The sequence below is a fragment of the Poeciliopsis prolifica genome, unplaced genomic scaffold (assembly GCF_027474105.1).
Source record: "Poeciliopsis prolifica strain line A6 unplaced genomic scaffold, Auburn_PproV2 SCAFFOLD067, whole genome shotgun sequence".
Classification (NCBI taxonomy): Eukaryota; Metazoa; Chordata; class Actinopteri; order Cyprinodontiformes; family Poeciliidae; genus Poeciliopsis; species Poeciliopsis prolifica.
In genome coordinates this window covers 436,361-461,447 of record NW_026562442.1, presented here as the reverse complement: position 1 = coordinate 461,447, position 25,087 = coordinate 436,361, and the positions used below count along the sequence as shown (strand labels likewise).

General features: G+C 38.7%; 1 protein-coding gene across 4 annotated transcripts in view; it reads right to left on the bottom strand.

The window, feature by feature from the left end:
- The window catches only part of syt1a (synaptotagmin Ia), a 133,842-nt gene that overhangs the window by 20,647 nt on the left and 88,108 nt on the right, over positions 1 to 25,087 (bottom strand). For 3 of the 4 annotated variants that reach the window (XM_055020458.1, XM_055020460.1, XM_055020459.1), the window contains 5 exons: positions 18,138 to 18,341; positions 10,676 to 10,848; positions 6,801 to 6,926; positions 2,008 to 2,175; positions 123 to 290 (listed from right to left, as the gene is read on the bottom strand). In XM_055020458.1, coding sequence (XP_054876433.1) covers positions 123 to 290; positions 2,008 to 2,175; positions 6,801 to 6,926; positions 10,676 to 10,848; positions 18,138 to 18,312 — 810 coding nt within the window. In that variant the 5' untranslated portion in view covers positions 18,313 to 18,341. The remainder of the gene's footprint in view (positions 1 to 122; positions 291 to 2,007; positions 2,176 to 6,800; positions 6,927 to 10,675; positions 10,849 to 18,137; positions 18,342 to 25,087) is intronic. The other variant, XM_055020462.1, reaches the window with a different exon arrangement.

Here is a 25,087-nt window from a genome sequence, read left to right as displayed (position 1 = left end):
CTTCTATTATGGAAACAAGGTACAACTTCAAATTTGAGCCGTGTTCTGTGGTACAACATAAGCGGGATAATGGCAGACATGTAATATTTTTGTATAATCGTGGCAAAGATGTGAAGTCTTACTTCCTCCTTCTCAGCACTCTGTAGATCTCTCCACTCCTCTGTTACGCGGCTGAAGTCCACCTTGTTCATGGGCACCTTGATGTCGCCAATGGCATCGTGCTTGGAAAAGCGGTCAAAGTCGTACACCGTCATTACCAGCGTCTTGCCACCAAGCTCTACGTAGGGCACCTAGAGAGAAAACAGGGCTTTTGAAACAAGAATTTTACCTAAACTAACCTTAAAATCAGATTTTGCCCCATTTTGAAGATATCATGGGTGCAGAAAAAGGCTAAAAATGGCTCCCTTCGCAATGGATGAAGATCAACTTAATGTCTCAGGAACCTGGATGCAAAATTAAACGTCAAATCAAACGTCAAAACTCATGTTTCAGTGTAAAGGCAATAACTACTTCTCCCTTTGTATTCACAAATTGTTATGTAATTATTCTTTTTCACCATTTGTCCTTTTCCAGGTTTCTGCACGTCCACAGTCAGTTTCCGCCTATTTTGGAGGCGGAAACACCATCAGTAGGTTTCAGTACATCCTACCTGCTGTATAGGTGCAAAAGCCATCAAGATTTTCACCACAGCGGCATGAGAAGATGTGGCTGAGATTGCTTTTCTATATAAATGCTGCGTAATACACAACGCGCCATCCATCCTAAACAAGAAACTTGTGCTATGATTTGCATATATTTCTGAATAAGAAGGCATTGTGCATGCAAAGCCCAATCTTCCACCCTCCTGGTGAAATAAATTTGAAGTCTTCCCTCTAATAATTTGCCAGGTATATCTGGCATTTGAAAGGCGGTTTGGAAAAACTCCCAAATTTCTGTGGTCTATCAGCGATTGGTACATATGCGCAATTTCTTCTTAGGACTCTGTAGAGACCACCCAGATTTTTTAATTTATGGACTATGCATTTAAATAAATCTGACAATGTTACGCTGATTTCTAGGATAACTTGGAAAACTTGTCAGAAAGATGTAATGAAAACAAGAAGGACATTCATAATTCATTCCTATACGGTTTTGTAAAGGTTCTACAAAAAATAAAACTAAACAACGTATCAAAATCTGAATTTTCTGTCACTGTATGGTCGGCCCGATTTCAGCTGCCAGGATTATTTTGAGACACGTGGAAGTGGTACATTTCCAGCGTCTCAAAATAATCGCAGCAGCTGTGATGGTTCATATTTTACTCCCTCCCAGGATCTTCTTTGGACTTGAGGAAAGCCTGACAGATGCTGACGTTCCTCCTTTCATATGGCAGCTTGATTTTTTCCATGTTTCAGTTTTCTTATGCAAGTCACATCTTTGCCAAGAGCAAGGTCAGTTTGAATGGTTGTCTTTCATTTTGGGAGCTTTCTCGCTTTCTCTTTTGATTTTATTCACATTAGTGAAAAATTGTTTGAAACTCATTAATTTTATTGAGATATTAGGTTTAAAAGGACTTGACATGCAGGTCTAGTTTCAGGTAGACAAACAAGAATCTTTCTTTGTCTGTCTTGTATTATTATTTCCAAGATATATTAACATGAATATCTCATTGCATTATGCTCAACATACATCAAACGCCTGAGCTCTCCACTGTCAAACAAATGACAAAACTTTCTCCACTGCGAAGCAGCAGCCATGCATCCATTATGGCTGTGTGGAGGCCCGGGTGTAGTGGTGCGTCTGCCTGTGTTAATCCCAATCATACTGAGCCTGAGTGTTAGTGTGTGAGAGAGATATTCTGTCAGGAGCTTGTTAATGCACCAGCTGGTTGCTGTCTGCACACCTTCCCAGATTTCAAGGCTGCATGCAAATCAGATTGTCAACAGAAGTGAAAGATTTCCAGCTACAAAATTGAACAAATGTGTTGGAGCTCTCAGCCAAAGCTCAAACCACTAATGCAAGACGTACCTTGAAGGTGAACTGTTCGTTAAAGACTGGGTTTAGGGTCTTCCTGTGGACCTTGGTCTCAAATTTCTTCTTCTTGTCAGGCAGAAGGTAGACCTTCACATAAGGGTCAGATGTGCCTCCCATATCCATGGCAGGCAGCTCTGCAGCCTGGATGATCCCCACCATGAGCTGAAACAGGAAGGAAGGGAGTCCACAAATTATAACTCTGCCTGTCGACCGACACAAATCATACATTAGATAAAGAAATATCACCAAAGTGTGGCTCTGGACCTAAAGGAAACTTCCTGCAAATGTCAGCATCAATCATTAGGTAATAATGGTATCCTAAAGATAATTTGGTGTCATTTTAAGGGAGTTGGCTCCAATATTACAAAGGCAGAACATGTCGGCTCCTGAAGAGTCCGTAAAGGTCACGGCGTGTCACACCAGGAATGAGACGTGTGTTTTTTTTCCCCTCATACGGTTGACAATTGATAACCACAGCAGGGGTCCTGGGTGGCTGATTGACCTGTCAGTCAGAGGCTCGACTCAAAGGCCTCTCAGGAGGTCCTGCTAGTCAGTCAATCAACTTCCTATCAGGCAGCCATCAAGCCGCAATCTGGAGGCTGACCATGGCGCTCAGCTGCAGAGCTCCACAGCTGACAGGAGCTTCCTGTGTGGAGCTTCCTGTGTGGAGCTCCACAAATAAACATGTGGAGAACAAAAACGACCACCAAGACATGTAAAGAAAAGGTTTATGGACTATTTCTGTGGCTTTGCATTATTATTATTATTATTTTTATTTTTTGGGGGAAAGAACCCCATTTACTAAAACTTCTACAGTGTAGATAGATTTAAAATTATGTAGCACAAAAACATGACAGTAAAAAATATTTTAGAAAAAGTTCTATGTTTTAAATCAGGATGACCTTTTTTGGAATCTAAAACTTATTTTTTTTAAGTTCTAATATATCTAAAAAAAAACCTAAAAATATAATTGAAAGTTTCACAGTCTTTAAAGATGTTTTCTACAGTCTATCCTTTTTTATTATTATTATTTTTTTATTAGATTTAAGAAAAAACAAGTTGAAGTTTTGCAGTTTTGCGGAAGTTTATTACAAATTTTTCTTTGATCACTTCAACAGGATCTTCTCGGTGATATATATATGTTTATATAACAGTTATGAAAGGATGCATGAATAAATAAATCAGCAGTTTGTATTTCCAGATGAGAAAGCACAGAGTATTGGTGGTCAATCTAACCGAGCAACAGTCACCTGTTGACCAGGTTTAGAAAAATATTTCCATTATTGGCAGGTTAATACATTTGAGCTCTTAAAGTTTTATGACACAACACATCAGAAGCCTCCTGGAGGAAATATTTGCATATCTTATAAGACAAAAAGGAGCCAATCTAGCTGTCATTTACTTTAACCTTCACAGAAGTACGCTTAGCACCGGAGACAGGAAGTGGCACTTAGACTTTATGTATAACAATTGCTCAATGCATGCTGTCCTCCTGATTTTCATCCATCCGTCCATCCATCAGCACCGTCAGTAGGAGACACATCATGTCACACCTTCTTTACTGTGGAAGGCATTGATGCTTGAGGAAAGATTGGAGCAGGATGTGCCTGGAAAGGCTGATTTCCAGTTTGCTGCTTCTGCTAATTGGCTTTGTTGTGTTTCATCATTTAAAACGGTAAAAAAAAAAACTGCATTTAACCATCTGGCTGACACCAGACCTCAGAGTCAGAACTGGAACAACAGTGGCTCTGTGTTTGCACATCTGTGGGGATTTTCCTGTTTAGCTACTTACAGCAGAGGACTGCTGGTGTAACCTTTGTTTGCAAGTTGAGCTGCAGTCCTATGAGCAGCCTGCTGACCAGAATGAGCACACACACACTGAGGCATCTCACACCCAGGACTTTCTCTCCCTAATGCATCGATAAGCACTTCCACAGAATGAAAACTGGCTGTCCGGGGTAATATCACCACAATGTCTTTGAGAGTAAATATGGAAATTAGCTGACTGTCTGATAATAAAATGAATATGATTGTTTTTTAAATTAATCTCTTCTAAATACTGAGTTTCCATTCCACTTATTCTGACTGGACTCAGAGCTGTATGTATAAGAACAATGAATACGGTAATGATGTAGAAAGTGGTTCTTCCTGCTGTGCTGAGATGGCTCTTTGTGCTTCACTTGCCGTCTTTGCCTCATGTTGTCTCCTCGCTGCTCCCCGAACGATTTGGATCTTTTACAAAACCTTTTTTCCTCTCATTAGTGTATAAATCCAGCATCAGGCAGCAGCTATTTGCAGTGCTTAACAGAGAGAAACAATGCTTTGCCGTGTGGACCTGACATTAATCTCCAAGTGCTTCTGCACCCTGATCCCCCTGATTTAGTATTTGCACACATGGAAACTGGTGTTTACAGCTTCTCCTCGGAAGGACTTGACATTTGCTAAGTTTGGGGCCTTCATGAGACAAGAGTCCCATTAAACACACTGACATCAATTAGCGGGGAGATCTTAAAGCGAGGGTCTTAAAGGTGAAGCAAAGACAAAATAGTGTGCTTTTACGGCATGTCTATGAAGCATAGTTGTGACATTTTGATCATTGATGGTATTTATTTTTTACAACGAAAAGAAAATAATGCATTTTATTTGACACATTCCTTTTTTAGGAATGTTTTAGCAATTTGAGCATAAAGCAAATTATTACTGCAAAATTTCACAGCACAGTGGTTTAGGTTTTATGTTCGTAGAAGGAATCAAGGTTTTAAAAGGTGTCTTCCTGTTTCTTAACTTCCAAGATCTCCAGTGAGCTCAGCCTATAGCTTCTTTGGGGTCAGTGTCACAAATGTGAAAACTGTCATCTATTCATTACACTTCAGAGCCATGGTGGAGCTCATTACCTTTGTAATCAAGAACCTCATAGAGAGCTGTCACCGCCTATCTGTACAAGACAGATCAGCACTGTGAAATGTAATATCGTCCATAAAATATCCCTTTCATGAAAGGCTGCCTCCTCCGAAAGAAATAAGGTATGGATGACTGATCAGCTACGATGTGAGCACTGTGTAATTTCATTAGCAGCATTACTGTCAGGAATGATTCACAGGTGAAGCTGTAAAACATATTGATATTGACCAGGGAGAGGGTGTTGTTTGCATTATAGAGTGCAGGTAAAGGACTGTGTTGTGTATAGTTTAAAAATATACATACATTGTTTATTGGAGGGGCTGATTTTGCAGATCTGAACTCTATTGTTCTCATACAGGGTGTCCAAATATGTTCAGTGCTTTGATTAAATATAAAACTGTAATATGGAGTATTAGGGCCGGTGTAGATCGAAGGAAAAAGAACGGCTATATTTGTGCCAAACTGTCTTCCCCTTGATATTTCAAGACTATTTTCTCATATTTACAAGAAAAACTTGGAGATTCTTTGATGTCAAAATTTGTTTTGGGATAATTATCGGATTGATATCCATTGCTATTCTTAAGAAAGTTCTGCCAGCCATCGCATCTGATCTGATTCAAATAGAAATTTAATCTTCCTAGTTTTTAAAACTATTTCAAGTTGATTATTGCATAATTGTTTCACCTGGAAAAACAAACAAACTGAAATGCGTCTTGGTAGGCTCAACCCGTGTATAACAATCAGGTCTGAATTCATGTAAAAAGGCATGCTTGGTGCACAGACGCCGGAAGACGCCTAATCACAGGCTGTCAGATCTGCTTATAACAGGGAGTAAGGTAGCCCAGCGAGGGACGGTGTGTTCATGCACCACTTCCATTATCTGTCGCACAACATCTGGTGAAAAGAAGGTGATTTTTTTTCAAAGCTCACTCACTGGAAAAACTGCAAAGATGACGGATATCTGCAGGGGCCACTTTTGATTAGGCAGAAATATAATAGAAAAACAGATAAACCACAAATTGAATCCCGGCAGGATTAGAAGTTTCAGATGGAAATATGGAAAGTTAACCATCAACTCCAAACAAGGGTTGACAGAGGAAGTATTTCAAAAAGAGCAAAAATGCTCTGCTGAGTTTGATTCTCTGCAGATCTTAAAGCAGGATTTCAAAGCGACTCCTCGCAGTGAGCCAACTTTTCAGTACGACAAAACTGAAGGGCACAATCTAATTGTTTATATTTACAGCAGAAACAGATGAACTGTTCATACTACTGACAACAAACTGTTATGAAAAGCTTAAACTATTTTGAGACAGCAATAACCATTCAAAGTTAAATTTTATGCTTTAAATTAAAAAAACACCTCAAGTAGCTATTTAAATGGATTTGTTAACTACAAACAGATTGTATTTTACTCCTAATATATCCATATTGCATTAAATTTTCTTCATAGAAGGAGTTGAATAATTTTTCAATTGAATTAAAAGACCTTGATGAGAATAGAGGTTTTCAAGCTTTTGTTGTGCAGAATGTTCTTTTTGCTATTTATAGAGTAAACCTGGGAATACAACAAGCTCATTTAAGTTAACCATTTCGTGAGGGTATTATGTTAATTCTTTCTATTGTTTTGGAAGCAGAATTATTTTGTACATTTTAATATGTCTGTCTTTTGAACATATGTATGGTGTAGGAGCTGCTTTTCAGTGCAAAGCAGAACTGGCTGTGTTTCTTTATTAATGGTGCAACACAAACTTTTGAAGGTTTTTATAAAACCTTCACAGTGATGCTGTCAAACAGCCGGCCTTAAAGTTGGATGTGACAATACTTACGAGAAGAGGGTCTTTTGCAAAGTCTACACACACTGAGTGATTTGGAGAACGGATCCTTACCGTATTCTCCGTGAAATTGTAATCCAGGGAGTATTGTAATTTGCCCAGTTTCTCGTCCTCCTTTGGCTCGGCCTCTTTCTGCGTTTCAGTCAGCCCTGTCTCCGCATCCTCCTCATCCTTCAAGGCCTGAAGGAGACACCCACCAAGAGTCAGTGCCGCCTGTTTGTAGCGGGGCGCTAGCACCCAGCCAGCCGTTCCCCCGCCCACCCAGGTCCTGCCTGCGAAAACCTACTCCTGCAAAAGCCCCCACTTGTTTCAAACTGTAAAAGGTGGAAAACGAGGAGGGGATAAAGGGGAGCAAGCACTAAAACATGGCAGTTAACATCAGGACATGCTCTGTGATGCACTGAAGCCCCAGGCCTGGTCCTTTTGGTGCTTTTATGTCAGTCTCTGAGTGTTTGAGTCTGAGGGGAGGAAAGATCAAATAATGGCGCCAGAAATGAGAGCAATGAGAGGATAGAGAGATACTTGGGGAGGACAGAAAGACAGAGAGAAAGATGCTTTCAGTAGGACAATTTCCTTTGATGGCAGATTAAGTATTTGGCAAGAAAAAACAAAACTGGGAAATGTGAGAAGTGGCAGTGGATGAGAGGTGAACGTGGCCTTTCTCTAGGCTGGCACTGAGGTGAGGGTGGCAGGTGGTGGCACTGGTGGGGGGAGGAGAGGTAGGGTGGTAGGAGAGAGGCAGTTCCCCATAAGAAAAAAAAACATGCGATTAAAGAGGCAAAGACTAGATCGCAGTCATTCAGAGTCAAGAGTTGCCTTTCCGAGGTGCCTCTCATCGTTTAGCATGCAGAGCATTCTCTGTCATACAAACAGTGCTCTTTAGTGATTCCTCATTCCCATGTCTGGTTACAACCTCAGACATACAGTCACATTGTCATCATAGCCCTAAAGCTGTACCCCCTTCTACGCCGATGTAGCTAGAAGCATCATGCCAGCGGTGGGTGGAAGGTGTTGGTAAAAAAGGATGTTGTAATGTACTGAACATCGGGGCCTGCTTCTATTAGTTAAATTAATCATGTGAAAGCAGGAGGCTGAACAACACAGACTGGATCAGGAAGCTGCTGCTGGGTCTGGTCTCTGCCTTTAGCAGGAAAATTATCCAATTAGAGCGATTTGATATTACAGAGAAAGAGAGAAAAAAAATGTGGCAGGTAAAATGATTGAGGAGAAAAAGTGTGATCAGTTTTATCTGAGCTGACAGGAAAAAAAATATGCTAAGCTACATCTAAACGTGCACTGTAAAATGCGCGTACAACCAAATGTGAGAAACAAAGTGCATAATTATGCAGAGGAAGTAAAAAGAATCACAGTTTTCTGAAGCAAACATCTACAAAGTGTAGCATGAATGTTTTCCTCATTATTCTTTTCTGAATTGCTAGCATCCACTTTCATGGCATGGCTTAGATTCCCTATTGGATTTTGGGCTGGACTTTGACAGCACCAAACTAAAATACATGCTTTCATCTACATTTCATCGCAGCTCTGTCTGTGTACTTAGGTTCACTGTGCTGCTGGAAGTCAAACAGCATGTTTAGAGCTGGACTTATGCTCAAAAGACGGCATAGACGTGGCTCAGTAGCTGTATTTCCATTACAAATGTATGCAAAGTTTTGTTGATATACTGCTAATGCAGAAAAAATAAAATGTAATTGCAGTGTTTCCAAAAATCCACCTCATCCTGGCAAGAACTTTTCAAATTTGGCGTGTTTTCAATAAGCAAATTTATTTTTGTTATTCCAATTTGCGCAGTTTGAAGGTCAATGGACACTCAGACATTTTCTAACCAAACGACTTCTTTATGATTTCATCCATGACCTGTTTGTTGTGCTAGTTGTTCTTGGTGTCGTTTACTCAATATTAATCTTTAATGAAGCTTCACAGAATAGCTGGATTTATGCCAAATTAAACACAAGTGGACTCTATTTACTAAATCTAAACGCAATCTGGGTTTAATTTTGGCATATCAAGGTGGGTGAATACAAATGCACACCATGCTTTTCACATTTGAATGGTAAAAAAAAATCGAATTTCTTTCCTTTCACCTCACAATTATGCACTGTTCTGTGTATGTCTATCACAAACAGCTCTGTACTTATAAAGCCTCTCAATCATTTACTTTTGCTCTCATTTGGAATATAAATGATTCAAAATAATTTATATTCCAAAGCAAGACATATTTTTGGCAGCTTGGCACAAAAAAAAAAAAGCCTGTGTGGGTCAACCTCATCAATGTGCACCCAGTGTCTCTTTCATACATATATATGTGCATATGCAGGTTGTAGGCACATATATACAGTAGATATACATGTACAGAATGCATAGTTACATATATTTGGTTCTATGGAAGCAGTAGTTGTTGTCAAGAGGCTAGTAAAAAAAAACAAAAAACATCAGAGCAGCAGGCTTAAGAAGATCCAACAGCAATTGGGAACCTACCGCCAGTGACCATCCCGAACAGTCATCAGACACAACACAGATAAGGAGGACATAGAAGGAAGAAACACAAATTAAAACAACCACACACAGGAGTTAACACACTAGAGTCTGGGCACACCAGGAGAAATGACTGCTTGCCTCTAAAGAAGTAGATTCAAAGAGCTCAGAGATATGCTCTTTAAAAAAAAGAGGGTTCACATCTCTTTTCTGCAAATATTAGCAGTTTAAGTATGAATTCTTGGTTGTGGAAGGGCAGCGGGGATATGAGGGAAACAGTCGAGCAATGCAGTCACAATGCTGCCGCTTCCACGCTTTTTACCCAACCATTGCATCAGGAGGCTTCCTCACAATCTGTAGTATTTCTTTCTTCAAACTGGAGGTTTGTGCACATCTACCATCAGTTTCAACCTTACTAAAAAGGCAGAAACACCATCAGTGTTTTGAAACCATATGTTTCTAAACCAAGTGCAGTTTCATGTCTAGCAGGAGATCATTTTGAGCTCCAGTCCAATCCTGAAGCGGTATTATTCTACAATATTTAGCTGCAAAAATCCTGCAACACACCTAAATCAAATGAATGGCTGCTTACAAGGCATCTGCAGAGCTCAATGACACACAGATGAGGGAATTCAGTTATTTAACAGAGGTGTGTCAAAGCAGGGATCCATCAAAAAATTGCAGAATAGTAACTCTTACTTACAGGAACAAACTGGAAATAAGTTTATTGCTTTTAAAGTTGTGGCACAGTTGTCAGGCAACTGATATTTCCAAAAACATGTTTGTTACTTCCTGCCTGTGACTCTGAGCCACCTCCAGTGGCAGAGGTGTTGTTGCATTTTATTAAACACATTTTCATTTGTTGGCCGCTGAAGATGGCACCTCTAATGAAGCCACAAAGGCACAATTCACTGTCTGCGCATCACAACTTCCCCTTCTGCACTACTAAAAAAATAGTTTAAAGTTTGGTGATGTCATTTCTCTGGGTGGATACCACGTCATTACACAGCTACTCACACTCTGCAACAAGTGAGCAGGTCCACATATGACAAGAAAGAAGTAATCACAGCAGGAGATGACAGAGATTTAAGTCAAGTCATCTGAGTAACCAAAACTTTAATGTTTTATCTATATTCAGAGAATTGTTAAGTTAATTTGGGTGTAATAATTAAGGAGTGAATTCATACAAAATAAAGCAGTAGAAGCATTTGATTATTAAATTCACTATTCTAGTGCAACTTTGTCATCATGTGCAAAAGAAAACAAGCATGAAATAATGCCAAACAGAAGCAAAAACAACATATCAAGACATATTTCCAGAGAAATACCTTCAACTTCTTTTATGTGGTCACATGAACAAGATTTAGCATAATCTTAGCCTCTTCAAAGGATTCAGAGTTAATTTATAAGAGATAAAAGCAGATTAAAGTCTGTACCTCGGTTTTGGCCCCATCCATGACGTCCTTCATGTTGATGGCATTTTTGCCCTTGTCTTTGCCCTTCTTTTTGTTTTTCTTTTTGAAAATCCACTTTTTGCAGACGCAAAAGCAGCAAGCCAACGCCAGAATGATGGCCACGAAAGCAATGGAGACGATGGCCCATGACGGCACTGCGGGGAAAAAAAATTAAATAAAAAGAACTTGGGTCAGACGCTGCACACGAAGGGACGTTTTTGAAAAGCAGTGATTACACACACAAAGAGGTGAGATAAAAGCAGGAAATGGTGTGGGGCTTCACTTTAGCTCTCGCCTGGGCCCATCAAGAAGTGGCAGACTCCAAGCGATGGGGAGAAAACCTGACCAAACACCTTCAGCCAATTTAGTGGAAGTAACAGATGTTGGCATTTTCCACTTGCCATTTAAACAAAAGACTCCGAGTCAAGCTGACACTTTCATGGCAATCAGCGTCAGCACAGAGTGCACAGGGAGTCAAGGTGGTGGTGATTTTGCAGGCGTGTCTGATGGGCATTAATTCAGGTGTGACCATGACAATCCAATGATGCACTCAACCTGGACAGGTTCAAATGGGGTTTTCTTTCTTTTTGAGACTTGACACATCCTCTGTTACATACTGGGTTTCTGTGCAGCGTTGAAAACATTTGAACTAGATTTCAGTTTCAGAAAGACAGCCAGACGAAACACAAAAAGCAGTTTTATGCAAATAGTTTCTATCTGAAGCAAATAAAGTGATCCAAAGCACCCCACCCTTCTGTGACAAAGTAAAAGAAAAAATATTATGAATTAACATTTTTTGCAAAGCTGATTTATTTTGGCCTAATTACTGCTACAAGGAAACTGTTAGACTGTTGGTCAAGGGAGGTTTGTAGAGCTTTAGGATTCCAGAAATATGAGGAAAACAGGGAACAGGAGCTCACCAAAATTACTCCAAGAGAACCAGGAAGTTGCAAAAGAAGAAATCAACAAATTATTCTTAAAAAAAAAATCCAACATAGCTGATTTTAAAAAAATCTGCAAAGAAGAGTGGAACAAATCTAGTCGACAAGTATAAGTTATCATGTTGCTGCTAATGAGTGTCACAAGTAATTATTAAGTTTAGGAGGCAAATAATCATTAAAATGAGAAAATATATTGTTGTCCATGTCTTTTTTTTCTTCTTAATCTTTACAAACCAACGTGAATCACAATAAAGTGAATCAGAGAGAATATTTCCATTTGCTAGTTTTATGTTTGAATATAATCCAATGCATGAACAGCTTAAAAATACTTTTAAAGGTTAAAATCTGGTCTGAAATTTTCCTTAGCATTTTTGGATTTCACAAAAAATATGAAATTTTAACAATCAAAAAATACACCACTGGCTGACATATTTAATTACCGTTATAAAAAGACATAACAGTGTCACCTACTCATTTATATTCATGCTAAATTTGTAAAACCTACAACACATTCATCGAAATGCTCTTCTGTTCTGAAAAAGGTTGATTTTGTTTGTTCCCTCCAGCATATGCTGTTGGCCTCCTTCATGGCCTTGACTGGAAAAACTGGGACAAGCAGCAGTCAGCCTCCTGTCACATATGAACTGTCAGAGCCGCAGCTCAACCAACACAATGACAGCCAGCTGCAAACACAGTGACACCTATCTGTGCCGCAGTCAGCCGTCAGCCTGAGCTTCCTGCTTCCTGTTGACACAAAGGAACACCGTGTCTCCGACACAACAACGCGAGGGTTGGAGGAAAGTCGGGAGGTTGAACCTCCTCACGAGATGACTTCTTCCAGCAGTCAAGGTCGTCCAACTAATATCAAAACGCCTGGAAAAACAAAGGTATTCACACCCCAAAATGTTTTATAGAACAACATAAAGTAGAAAATAATTAGGAAGCAAAAATAAAGATTAATTACTTTTTTAAATTGGGGTTTGTCGGTTCAGTCCCCTGCTCCATTTGTCTTAGTCATTGTGAGAGTAAAATGGGGTGAAATATAAATCCACACCCCAATTCTGTGATTAAAAGTCAAACAAACACAGTTTATTATGTAAAAGCCCAATAATATACTTATAAGTTTATGCTTAGATTGTGGCAAAATGTGGAAACACTTAAAAGGTGAATACTTTTAAAAATACAAACAAACAATATGAAGCAAATATCCAGTAAAAAGTTTAAAGTGGTTGGTATTTTTTAAGGGATATAGACATTGTGATAAATAAAACAGTCAGTTTAGCAGATGTATATCCTTAGAGAGAAATAAATCAACTCTAACAAAACTCATATAAAACTCGACACGATCCATATCTCAAAAAATAATCCAAACATCCTCATAAACTCAACATGCTGATTGAAAACACGAGGCAGGTTGAGCTCCAGTCCTCTTAAGACCATCTGGTAAAAACCCCAGAAGTTTCCATCAAAACAGAAAGAAAATCTTTTAAAATTACAGCAGTTCACTCTGCGGTTGTGCTGACTAGCCTTCGCTTGTGGTTCTTTTGCCGAGGTGAGAGAGAAAGAAGACAAATCGATTCCCTGTTGACAAAATCAATAAGCACTCTCCTCCAAGGAAAAACAGTGAGTGATGCTCTGAAATAACTTTGGATCTACAGCTCCGGCCTTGCCTCGCAGCGCCACGGTAATGGAGGTGACACTGGATAGGCCTCGTTCGCAATCAGCCTCCGAAAACTTTATGTGGAACAAGCTGCAGCTCAGGCACTGTTCATAATGTCCGATTTAAACTCTGGCATTTCTACATTTCTTATTACGGTGATAAAACATTAACAACTCAAGCAAACTTTAGATTTTAAATGCATGAATATATGTTTCATCTCAACTTGTAGTGTCAATGTTTAATAAGATTCAAGATCCATATTTTATCTTGTCGTCACAAAATGCAAACACAAGTGAAAGGGAGGAGACCGGCTTTTAAGCAAAGTGTCACAGATGTGGCAGGTCTTGAGTTGGCAAAGTGCTCTGAAAAAGCAATCAGCTTTCTTTGGAAACTGTAGAATAGTGATTTTATTTTTTTCACCCCCAAATGAAAGCACTAATTAACAGGAATCTCATAAATACTTATGTCACTCGGCTGGAATCTTTCATCAGCGCTGAAAGAGCCTGATGGAATGACATTTAAACTGAAATCCAGGCAAAAACTCCCCGACTTTATCTTATTCATCAAGCCCACGTCTTCCAGTGAAAGGCACTTCTGTGTTCCTTAATTAAAGGAACCTGAGTCCCAGAAAGCAATAAAAGCATTCCCTAATTAACTACATTGTCTGAGTGTCTTTTCTCGGGAGAGAAAAAGGGGGTGAGCGGGAGCGCACACCGAACTCTAACTCCTGACACTTATCTGTTGTTCCACCGGGCGACGTGGCTCGGAAAATAAGAGTTTCTCTGATGGGCTGGACATGCTTGGTGGATCCGTGTTTGCTGTCCCTTGGGGCTCAAGACACTTTTTGGGTTTAAAATGATGAAAGAAGAAAACCAACTATCTTCAGATGTCTTCATATAAGACGATGTGAAGAATTGTTTGATTGCAACCCAACTATTTTGACATCACTTAAATGAAAAATTGATGATAACTGCATTATTGAACAAGTTTGAACTACATTTAAGTGAAGCCATTAAATGTTATTTGTGCACATGAAGTTTATTTGAGGAGGACACCCGTTAGCTTCACAGCATCAGAGCCAGTTAGCTTCAGGTGTTACCGTGAAAACAGAACCGAGTTTGGGTTTTTATCAGCGTTCAGAGGCGAAACACTTCAAACCTTCAAATACAGTAAATGTCAGCTTTCACTCAGGGACGTTTTTGGTGGTGTGGGCGATTCTATAGGGACTTTATTCAGACTGTGTGAAAAGATAGTGACTCATATATAATACAGAGCAGGAGTGACTGAAACCATTCTGAGCTTGTTTCTGAGGAAGCATGCATGAAAACATCCACTCACTACGTGTATATCGTTTCCTCTTATTATAGTAAATATTTATTCCTTAAAATTGACTTGATCACTCGGATTATTTCAGTGAAACAATAAATAGATTTCACACATGCTCTGTGTAAAACTTTGTGAATAATTATTTTGTCATTTCATGTGTTTAGTGATCTTTACAAGCTGCCTGCTCTGTCTCAGTATAATCATCACATTATTATTCATCCTCTCACTTGTAATACTGAGCACTTTACATCAGAAGGAGAGGTTCATGCTGTCTGGGTATGTTTGTGTGTTTATTAATGTGCTATATTGCATCTGGGTTATATCCACTTTCCAGAGCGCACTAATTCAGTGTGACAGGACTTTGTTGGTCAATTAACCTTCACATTATATCTTGTTATGCCTATGAGATCAACACTCTGCCCATGGCTTTACCCCACTGTGGTTTGGTTAAGCTGACAATATAGCAGCAGCAGCAGAATCATAGCTGAAAACAGATGATAATGAGATTTTACTCTGGAAATCTTACGTTTACACCAAACACTGAGCTGCAGCGGATACAATGTGAAGTCGTACAATTTCCTGTTTGGCTGAAAAAAGTTCATTTTTTGATTTTGGATTTTCTCATTTTGGATTTCTGTTTGTTTCTTCTTTGACAAATCTTTGTAGTTATTTAATGTAAATAAATAATGCTGGGATATGTAGTTTTTTTGTTTTGTTTTTGTAAAGAAACATTGCAAATTCAGATGCACAACTGTCATCAATTTATCAATAACATTTTTAATCTGTTCGTTTTTCAAGCAGAGCAATTTACATCATACAACTTCAGTGAAGTTGCTGCACAAATTAGAATGTATTATTCTGAAAAAAATTCCAAATTAATGATATAAACTCTCAGAGAATATATTTGTAACCTCAACCAGAAGAAGGAGCGTCTCACCAACTGTCAAATGGAAAAAAAGTAATTTTGTCATGATTTATATAGGTTTAGTTTTTGCTGTGCAGGAGGCATGGGCTGACAAAAATCCCCGGCTCAGAAGCGTGATGACTGACAGAAATTGAGCAGCGAGTTAGGCCTTTGTGACAGCTTCATGCCACCACACATTCAAAGCCTGTGGAGCTTAAATTGGGTTATAAGCCTGAAAGAAGATCTTCTGCAGCTGCGGTGCTGAGCATGCAGCTTCACCTCTCACATTTTCTTGTTAAATTTGCTGCATGACTTTCCCCCCAAACTCCATCGATATTCCACAAGGTAAACAAGTCTTTTGGGCATTCATCATCCGCTTGGCAGCACTGCAGAGCAAAGTCCCTTCTTTTGATAGAGGGGATGAGGTGATAGAAAACAGTAATAGGTCTGACCCAGCAGTGACAACCTGCATGATGGTCAGCAGGTTTTTTTTGGATGATTTTAGAAAACTTTTTTCTCCCAGAGGTGTGGTAAAGATAAGTTAAAAAATGATAGAAAATAAAATAAGTTGAAAACTCAACCTGCCTCCAAAAGGGACGTGAAAATATGTTGGGCCTGGATTTCTGTGAAAGACGTTTATTGTTAAGCCAGAGGGAAGATCAAACTTGTCAGGTCTTGGTTGTAAATCCTCTGAAATCAAATATCCTCAAAGATATTCAAACATGTTTCTATTTTAAATGAATGCACACAGCTAAAGCTCTTTAGCTGCAGCCATGAGAGTTTATTTTTCATATAAATAATGGATTTTATTTAAGCTAAATTACTTCCTGTGTATGAAACTCCGCAATGGTGACATTTGTGGTGTTGGGGAGAATAGGAAGTAATTTTGTGAGATGATATTACTTACACACAAACCTGTTGTTGTGTACAATTATATTTTAGGATATTGATGAAAACAAAACCTTCAGACCTCTGTGGAGAGATTTGTTCTGATACTAGGAACAGATGAGGATGTGTTTTGTCAGGAGATTTGATCATAAAAATGTATAAGTTTTGATTTAAGAAAGAAAGAGCATTTTATGTTACACAAGTCTCATAGTGAAAAATAAATAAACTTTGTTCAAACAAAGAAAAAAAAATAGATACAAGCTAGAAAAATATCAACCCTTCTGCTAAGAAATTCTCTTAATCCTCTGCTCCTTTTCTCCAGTAGTTTTGACGAGGTTGGGTCGTACAATGAGAGGAAATTCTCAATAATTGTTGGACATGAATGCATTCATTTGAGCACAATCATGAGATATAGTCCTGTTTTGTTTTTAGACAATAAACTAGAAGACTTGATTTAAAGGAGCTCTTAGAGCTGTATTTATGTTTTTAACTGTGTTTTGGCTGCTAATTTGCCACCTGGTGGTGCAGAGTTGTTCAAACGGCGATAAGGGCAAAAAGTCTGCAACTCTCAGCGTCCAAGAGCAGCAAAGGGCAGGAAGTCTGAGCAGGTAGACAGACACCATGCCCCCCCACAGAGCAGCCATATGTGCAGCACAGAGGTAGTTCGACACAGAGACACTGAGATGCACTGCACCAAAATCTTGACCCAAACGTACAGCCACCTCGACCCAAAGCAAGTCAGGCACTCGAACAAACCTGCTGGTGGGTTTGCAACAGTGATTTTTAAAAACATACATTTCTACAGAATTTCTGAATTAATATGAAGGGTTAGAGTTTTGTTTAAACTGTAAGATGTTCTATTCGGCTTTTGTACTAAACTAAACATGAACAATGAAAATAACTTTTTATCTTTTTATAGTATAAACTGAGATATTCAGTGAAAAAAGCTTTTTTTCCCCTATTGTTTCCTAAGAAACAGCCGAACAGAAAATGAGAAATTCATGATTTTTCAGCGTTCGATTGTTTGACGTTTTCATCAAAGGTCAAGTCAGACCTTGACTGCTACAAAAAGTAACACATGATCTACGGCTGAATCATCCCTGACTCATGGGGTATACAATCAGGATCACATTGAAAGGTTTCAGATAAACAGCTCTAAAACCACAAGGAGTCAAATTACACACATTTTGCATCTGTGAAACCATTTGAAAGCACAGTCAGTGACTCACTCTTTTCAGAAACTTGGTTTCTGTGGAGAACGAAGAGATTCTTACAGGATTCTCAATGATTTGCTGTTTGAATCACAGACCCTGAAGAAAATCTGTCTTGGAGAGTCGTAGGTACGACTGAATGTTAGTAAAGATACTGATTAAAAACATCTGCTTTATTCATCGACAGTTTCAAGCAAAGAAAGCAAGAGCTAGTTACCATATAACTGATGTACAGATGTAGCTGCTTAAATTCTGAGCTCTAATGTGGAAAGATTCAGAGATTTCCCACCAGCATTTAGTAAAAAATATGATCACATGATGGAAGTTCAACAAAGGCTTATTAACTGAAATCAGGTCAGTGTGAAGTTTAGGAAGTTAGTCTGATAAAGTTAGACAGAAAACTCAGTTTTGGTCGTTTTTGCAGCCAAAAGTGATTTTACTTTTCAGGAATCTTTTTGACATGGTGGTAAATACTTAGACATGCATGAGTTAATAAAGGGGAAAAAAAACTCACATGGGATTTTGTTCAGCTCGTTCATGAACTTGTTCTTCAGCTTGGAGAAGGCTTCATCCTTCTCCCCTGTGCCCGGTCCGGCCATGCTGGTGGTGTTGGAGCCAGCTGTCGAGGAGGAGGCAGTGGTGAGCGAAGGGGCCGCAGCCGCCAGCGCTTCCCTTCGACTCTCATTCATGGTGGCGACGCTGGGCAGCCAGGCAGTCGCTGCAGAAGGAAAAATAAATACAGTTCGGATAGATGAGATTGGATTCTTTCAGCTCCTCAGTCTCTGGGACAGATGCATGTCGGAGGCAGGGAGCCTGCCTCGTCAGATGAAGGAGGATGTGTGAGCAGCTGCAGGCTCAGCTTTAGTAAACATCAGCTGGAGTCCACAGAAAACTGGCCAGCTCTCTAAAATCAGAATAAAGATCCTCACTCAATGTTAAAATTCATGTGAAGATCACACGATAGCAATGAAATGATGATGGAGTGCAACTCTAATTATGATCCTGCACTCCCAGTTGTGACATATGTTGCAGAGCACAACACAAAGCCCTTCACACACACCAGGTGTATTTACTTTATTTTAAGGTCTGGTTGCAGAGGAAACAGAGTGACTCATATGTTATCCACTGCTCTTTGTGCAGAGGCGCTCATGCGGCGCCACATGTTTTCTGCAGCTTAATGTTCACCGTTTACCAGATAAATCATCTCCAAGCATCACAATAGGATGTCCCGTCTGTATGGGGTTTCTAGAACGTCTCTCCTACAACAGTTTGACCAAAAACTGCACAACTTCCACTACAAACTGTATTGCAATAGTTGCATAACACGAATATCAAAAGTATTTGACCAAAATTCAAATATTTTAACTGAGAAAAGGGTGAGAAAACTTCAACCTTACAACTGGACAGCAATCTCAAACATATTTTTCATCCACTAACGCTCAGTTTCACAATAAGTCTTGGAAGATACTAGACCTGACCTGAAAAAGCATCTGCTATGAGGAAGGAGCTAAAATTTTTCATTATGTTGCATAATTTATTCTGGCTATGAAATATGTTTGCAGCAGATCATAGCAGCAAAATGATGATCTACTAAGTGCAAAAGGGATTTTATAAATGTTGAAACTAGTCAACCTGACAAATATATTTTATGTTTACATCACTTGTAGCTTTACGTTCTGAGCTGCTGAAATGTTTATAATAATTCCCAGTGGGTATTTTTTTTTACTAAAAATGTGGCAGTCAGTCATTCAGCATGTTTCTGTTGTAAAGATGTTTTCATTGAGACCCAAAAATAAAAACAGAACAGAAAGTGAGTGACAAGATATGGATGCATTTACTTCCCAGATAAAATGTTTTAATGTGCTTAAGTGAAATTCAGTAATTATACAGAGCAGCTCCATGCAGCAGTTCTGCAGCAGATAGGAACTATTTGTGTGCCGATGGTGCACAGGTTGTAATTTGCTCTGCCACCATAGCAATTCAAAAGGATAATGGCGTGCTAAAGAAAACCAGTACACAGCAAAGATTGATGGCCTAATTTTTCTTCCTTCCCACAGTTGGTGCTCACTAAACTCATATTTCCCCATTTATTTTATTGTTAACATACCCAGCCGTTACAGTGGCTGTGACTCTAAGATTTACTGAATGTTTCTCTGTAAAGTAATTTGAAAGACTAAATAACCTCAAAAATGGACACAAATTAAATTTATTTTTGAGCGTCAGAGTGGAGAACAAGATGCCAGCATAAAACTCCCCAACAGAAACCATGATATAAAGAAACAGGTCAGAGTTCATGTGGAAAGTGGAAACACTGCTTTTATTTTCTACACTTTCATAACCTCACTGGCATTAAGATCATTCATTCTGGGAAGTTCAAACTAATTTGAGTTAATTTGAACTGAGCTGAGTCTCTGCTTATGCCATTTTAAAATAAATCTCTAATATTTGAGGATTAATTCTTTGAATCACTTTTATTTCTTTAAAAAAGAGGGGAAAAAGACTGAAAAACCAATTTATGTTTGTTAAACTTAGAATTATGTCAAATAAAGATTCGTATTATTGCTCATGTGATTCAGTTAGGACTTCTATTATGAATCCTTTTATTAGAAATAATTATAATTTTACCAGTGTCTCTGCTAATTAGTTAAATTTGATTGCCAGCAGATGTTATATTTTAAAAAATATATTATTCTGAAAAGATATGGACTTGCCTCCAAGAGTAATTTTACCAGAAAGCAGTTAAAATGTTTTTCTTTTCTTTTTTAAACAAGCCAATGTTCCTGCATAAATCATGCCTTTTATGAAAGATAGATGTCAAACTGACCCAGTATTGATCCAAATGAATTTTAATCTTGGAAGATTGTCAGGACATTCTGACTGAAAAGGAAAACATTTTTGACAATTAATTAAGTTTTTTGGACTGTGTTGTAAATGTGGAAAAGAAATGACTTCTGCATTTCCTTGACCAGTGACAAATTGTCAAAAACTAATAAGAAACATTTGTCTGGTACAAATGCACACAGTCTGTGAAATAAAACAGGAAAATGACATCAAAATAAAGCATTTTCCACTAATAAATAACTGCATTGACACTAAATATTGTTTGCTATAACATATCAGTCTTTTTAGGTATTTAAATAAGGAGTTGAGTTGACTAAGACTAACTACTGAAGGTCTTATCTTCCTACCTTCAGCTGATTACAATATTTAATTGCTTTCTCTCTTTCTTTTTCAGTCAGCGTTAAATAAGGAAGTCCTTGGAACAGAACTATTTCATAAAGGCTTTTTGTTGGACTTCTATAAAAATGCCACATAAAATACACAAAATTTAAGTCTATTATTAGTTGGCTGCTGAGATGGGATCGATCCTCAACATGCTAAACATATTTGATATAAAAAACAAAGGATTAATTTGGAAGCAAAGGGATTATTTTAATTTGTTTACATCAGAATCTATTGAGCGAAACAGTTTTTTTTTCATGACCTCTGCTGCTCTTTCACAACTCAGGGAAAGTTTCATATCCCGTCACTATCCAGCTGTGATATTAACATTAAACTAACATTTATTTCACAGCATCTTTCACCGTCACCAACAGAGACTTTTTAAGACAAGGGTGCTGAAAATGTAAAAAAAAAAAAAAACAAGAAAAAAGCAACAAATAAAACAGCCTGTGATCAAACAACAAGATGATGCATCAGAAGTGATTTAGGTTTGAAAAATGAGCTTTAAGAAACCTTTTCTTCTTTTCTCATGGTTGCATGAACGCCCACGCATGTACCTGTTGGCTCAGCCGCCCTTTGAATGCTGCAAGGTTAGTGTGGGGGCCGATTCATTTGGCAGTGACAGAGATACTTCAACATGGGGCGAGGACTTTAAGGGAGCACAATGATGCTCTGCAGAGTGCATGTGGGAGGCTTCTGATGTGGAACAAAAGAATTGATCATCCCCTCTGTGTGAGCGTAAACATGAAGTACAATTTTCTGAATTAATTCTGCACAACGTAAAAAAAAAGAGTGTTTATGTATTGCAGTGAATTAGATACCTAGAGATGAAGCAAGCATTACTTTACTTTAAAAAAGACAACTGAATACTAAACTGTGCATAGAGGACCACCCACTGTGTCTGTTGTGCTTCTCATGGTTGCCCTCATATTACTGGCAAAAACTGAAACAATAATTCAGCTCACATTTGTGCCTTAATGACTACTTGCCCAGTCAAGCATAAGATGACAACTTCCATGTCGTCTTCGTCGTCTGCAGTGGCAGACAGCAGGCAGTCCACTTGAAACCCAGAGTCATTTACCGCTGGAGTGGATTGAGGCTTATTTATCGTCCTTGAAGACCAGAGAGTGTTGACCTTTTTCCCTCTCGTAGGTCTGCCTTCGCAGGATAATCACGCCGTATGTGTAGTGTGACTCAATATTTACCTTGTCACTATCGCATCCACTTTAAATCATGCTTTCGCTCTATTTTTGAAGGTTTTTCGTCACCCACAGAAAGTGATTCAAGCCCAAATTAAACAAATTACATGTGCACTGTATTTATTTACCCCGCTTTGTTGTGAAATCCCTAACTGCACCTGTTCTGTAAAGTTTCAGCTACATTACACAACATTAATCAATAAATAATGCAGTCAATAGCAGAAACTAAGTCAAGGAGAAGAAAAAGGTGGGGTTAGGTTGGAATATTTTTGTAATCTTTGCACATTTTAAGAGTACAAATCTGAAAATAGCAAGAATGTGGCACAACTGTAAACCACCAAGCATTAACCTGACAAGCAGAAGAAAAAGTAAAGAGCCGCCATGGAAGCCACGGTGACTCTGGATGAGCTGCAGAGATGCACAGCTCAGGTAATTCATTTTAGTTTATTCATATAACACCAATTCACAACAAGTTCATGGCGAAATTCATAAGAAGTTCTGTTTAGTTTGCCGTAAACGAGGAACACAAAGGGAGTTTTTCGACATACAAGCAAAATGCTTTTTGAAAGACAGCTAATCGTACATTACCCTGAACACATCATTCAAAAGACGGTGGTGGCAGTATCATGCTGTGGGTAAAGAGATGTAGAAAATAAGTGGAGATAAATGCAGGGCAATCCTGAAAGAAAGTCTGTTTGAAGCTGCGTATAACTGGGGGCTGGAGCAGAGGTTCGTCTTCCAGAAGCATAAATGCAACAAAGCTAGGTTGGTACATTCAGGTGTGGGAGAGGGCCTAGTCAAAGTCCAGCTAAAAATCTAAGTGAGAATCTGTTACAGTAAACCAACATTAATGTTCACAGATCTTACTCCAATCTGAGTAAGCTTGAGTTTTTTTTCCCCCCAAAACAAAATCACTGATAGAGACGTAAAATAAAAAGGAAATTTCGGTTGACGACATAATTTATGCACTAATTAGAAAACTATGAATACTTAGCCATCTAGTTCACAATTATTTTTGATCTTTGCCACATCTAATCCAAAGTTTGTGGTTAAAATGTAAGAAAATAATTTTAAACATATTGCAAGACAAGAGCATCAGCTGATCTGACCCAGTCTGCCTTCATTCTGGTTTTGCTTCACTGCAGGATGCGACACACTGCTGCTTCCAGATTCCTCTTTTCTGCACCAGCCATCTTTTTGGAGGCGTGCCGCTCAGGTGTAAAACCCCAACCCAATTAAAGGGCCGCCAGATGGCCCAGCAGGTCCCCTATCGCAGCGGAAAAGCTGACACACAGCTCCCTCCCATCACCTCTCGCTTTCCTTCACAAACTGGGTCAGCTTCCTCGCTCTCCTCCTCCTCCTCCTCTCCCTCTATCATTCGTTCCATCTCCTTCATCATCCTTTCATGTTTATTTTTTTCCCCTCACCAGCTCCCTGGTTTCCCGCACCAACAGATTCCCATCTCACCAGCGTGGATCAGAACGCTGTTAACATCATCATTTTGATAATGGAGCACATAATGGAATAAATCAAGAGCAAACGATGTGATTAAAACCATTTTTTTAGCTCACATTTGGGGCTTGGAATCCTCTGCTTTTCCGGTGGGGTTGGTTTTACACCTCATGATTTTGGAGAAGAATAGAGCAGGTCTTAATTTTGTCAAACAATATGATCACAACTGCGTGGTTTTCAAACAAAGGCTCTGCTTTGTTTCAGGGGTATTCATCTAATTAAAGCTATTTGAAACAACCTCGTGAAAAATTATCCGCTAGATTTCACTCGGTTATTTAGTACCAACATAATCCAGTCCAACCTGGTTCACTGGAGCCAAAATAAGACTTCTCTGTTTGAGAGGATACAGTATGTATTTCAAGTGAACACTTTTAGCTGAAAATAGGGATACAGACATTAATGTCCTCTTAAAGGTTGCACAGTTTGAACCACAAAGACAGAAAACCTGTCTGTAAATGTGGAAAAGATGCATGCATGCACACAAGGGGAGTCCTGTCCATATATAACATGACAGAAGTTTATTGTGATGGCTTCTGCAGCTTAACAGGATAAAAAACAAAACCAATTTCCACCAGTCACTATATGACACCATTAAAGATATTTAGGACTGTCAAACACTTAATCCTGCAAAATTATTGAGAAAACCACTGAATATCCATTTTCGCCACCATTTGTGGACCCATTTTGATCTATTGAACAAGATTCACATGCATTTTGAAGAAAAGCCCACAGCATTACAGATTCTCCACTGTTTTTAGCAGAGCAAATGAAACGCTTTCTCCACATTATCAACCTCAGTTTCATGTCAGACCTGGAGAATTAGTTTTTTAAAAAACTAAATCTTCCTGTAATGAAAGATCAATTTATTGAGACTTTACTGAGGGTCCTAATAATCAGAGCACATCCTTCAGATAACATGTATGTCGTGTTATTGACTAATATTTATGATAAACTAAAGAGTGCTTTTATGAAACGAACTCCGCCAGCGAAGCATCTCAGTCAGATACAGTAGTTGTAAACAAATGAGTGCCTTTAATTTGAATCTGGAGTCGTTAACTGAATTTTCTTTCGAAACAATTAAAATCTAATGAAGTCGTATTATGTGCCTTCCTGAGTGTAAGTGAGACCGTGTTGATTATTTAACAGCCAGCAGTTGCTCGGAGGTTTTAAACCAGACTTGATTACACTTCAAAAGTGTGGGAGCTCCTGTGGTTTTTGCATAATCCTCTGACAGACACTCAGACGGCGCTTTGCAGATTTGGATAAACTAATAATCATTCCAAGGACACTTGCTTAGATCCAAAGGGAGTACTAACAGAGTTATGACAATGAATGACAAATTAAAAATATTAAGCAAATTAGACCTCATGTTGCATGCATAATACAATGATGCAGCAAACAGATATCAACAGAATGCTTAACTGGTTTATTAATGTGATTTTTTTCATCTATTTATTTCTTTTGTTATTTTGTAATCAGCTAGTTTTAAAGGATATATGTAATCTCCTAAAATACCGATCAAATGGACAGA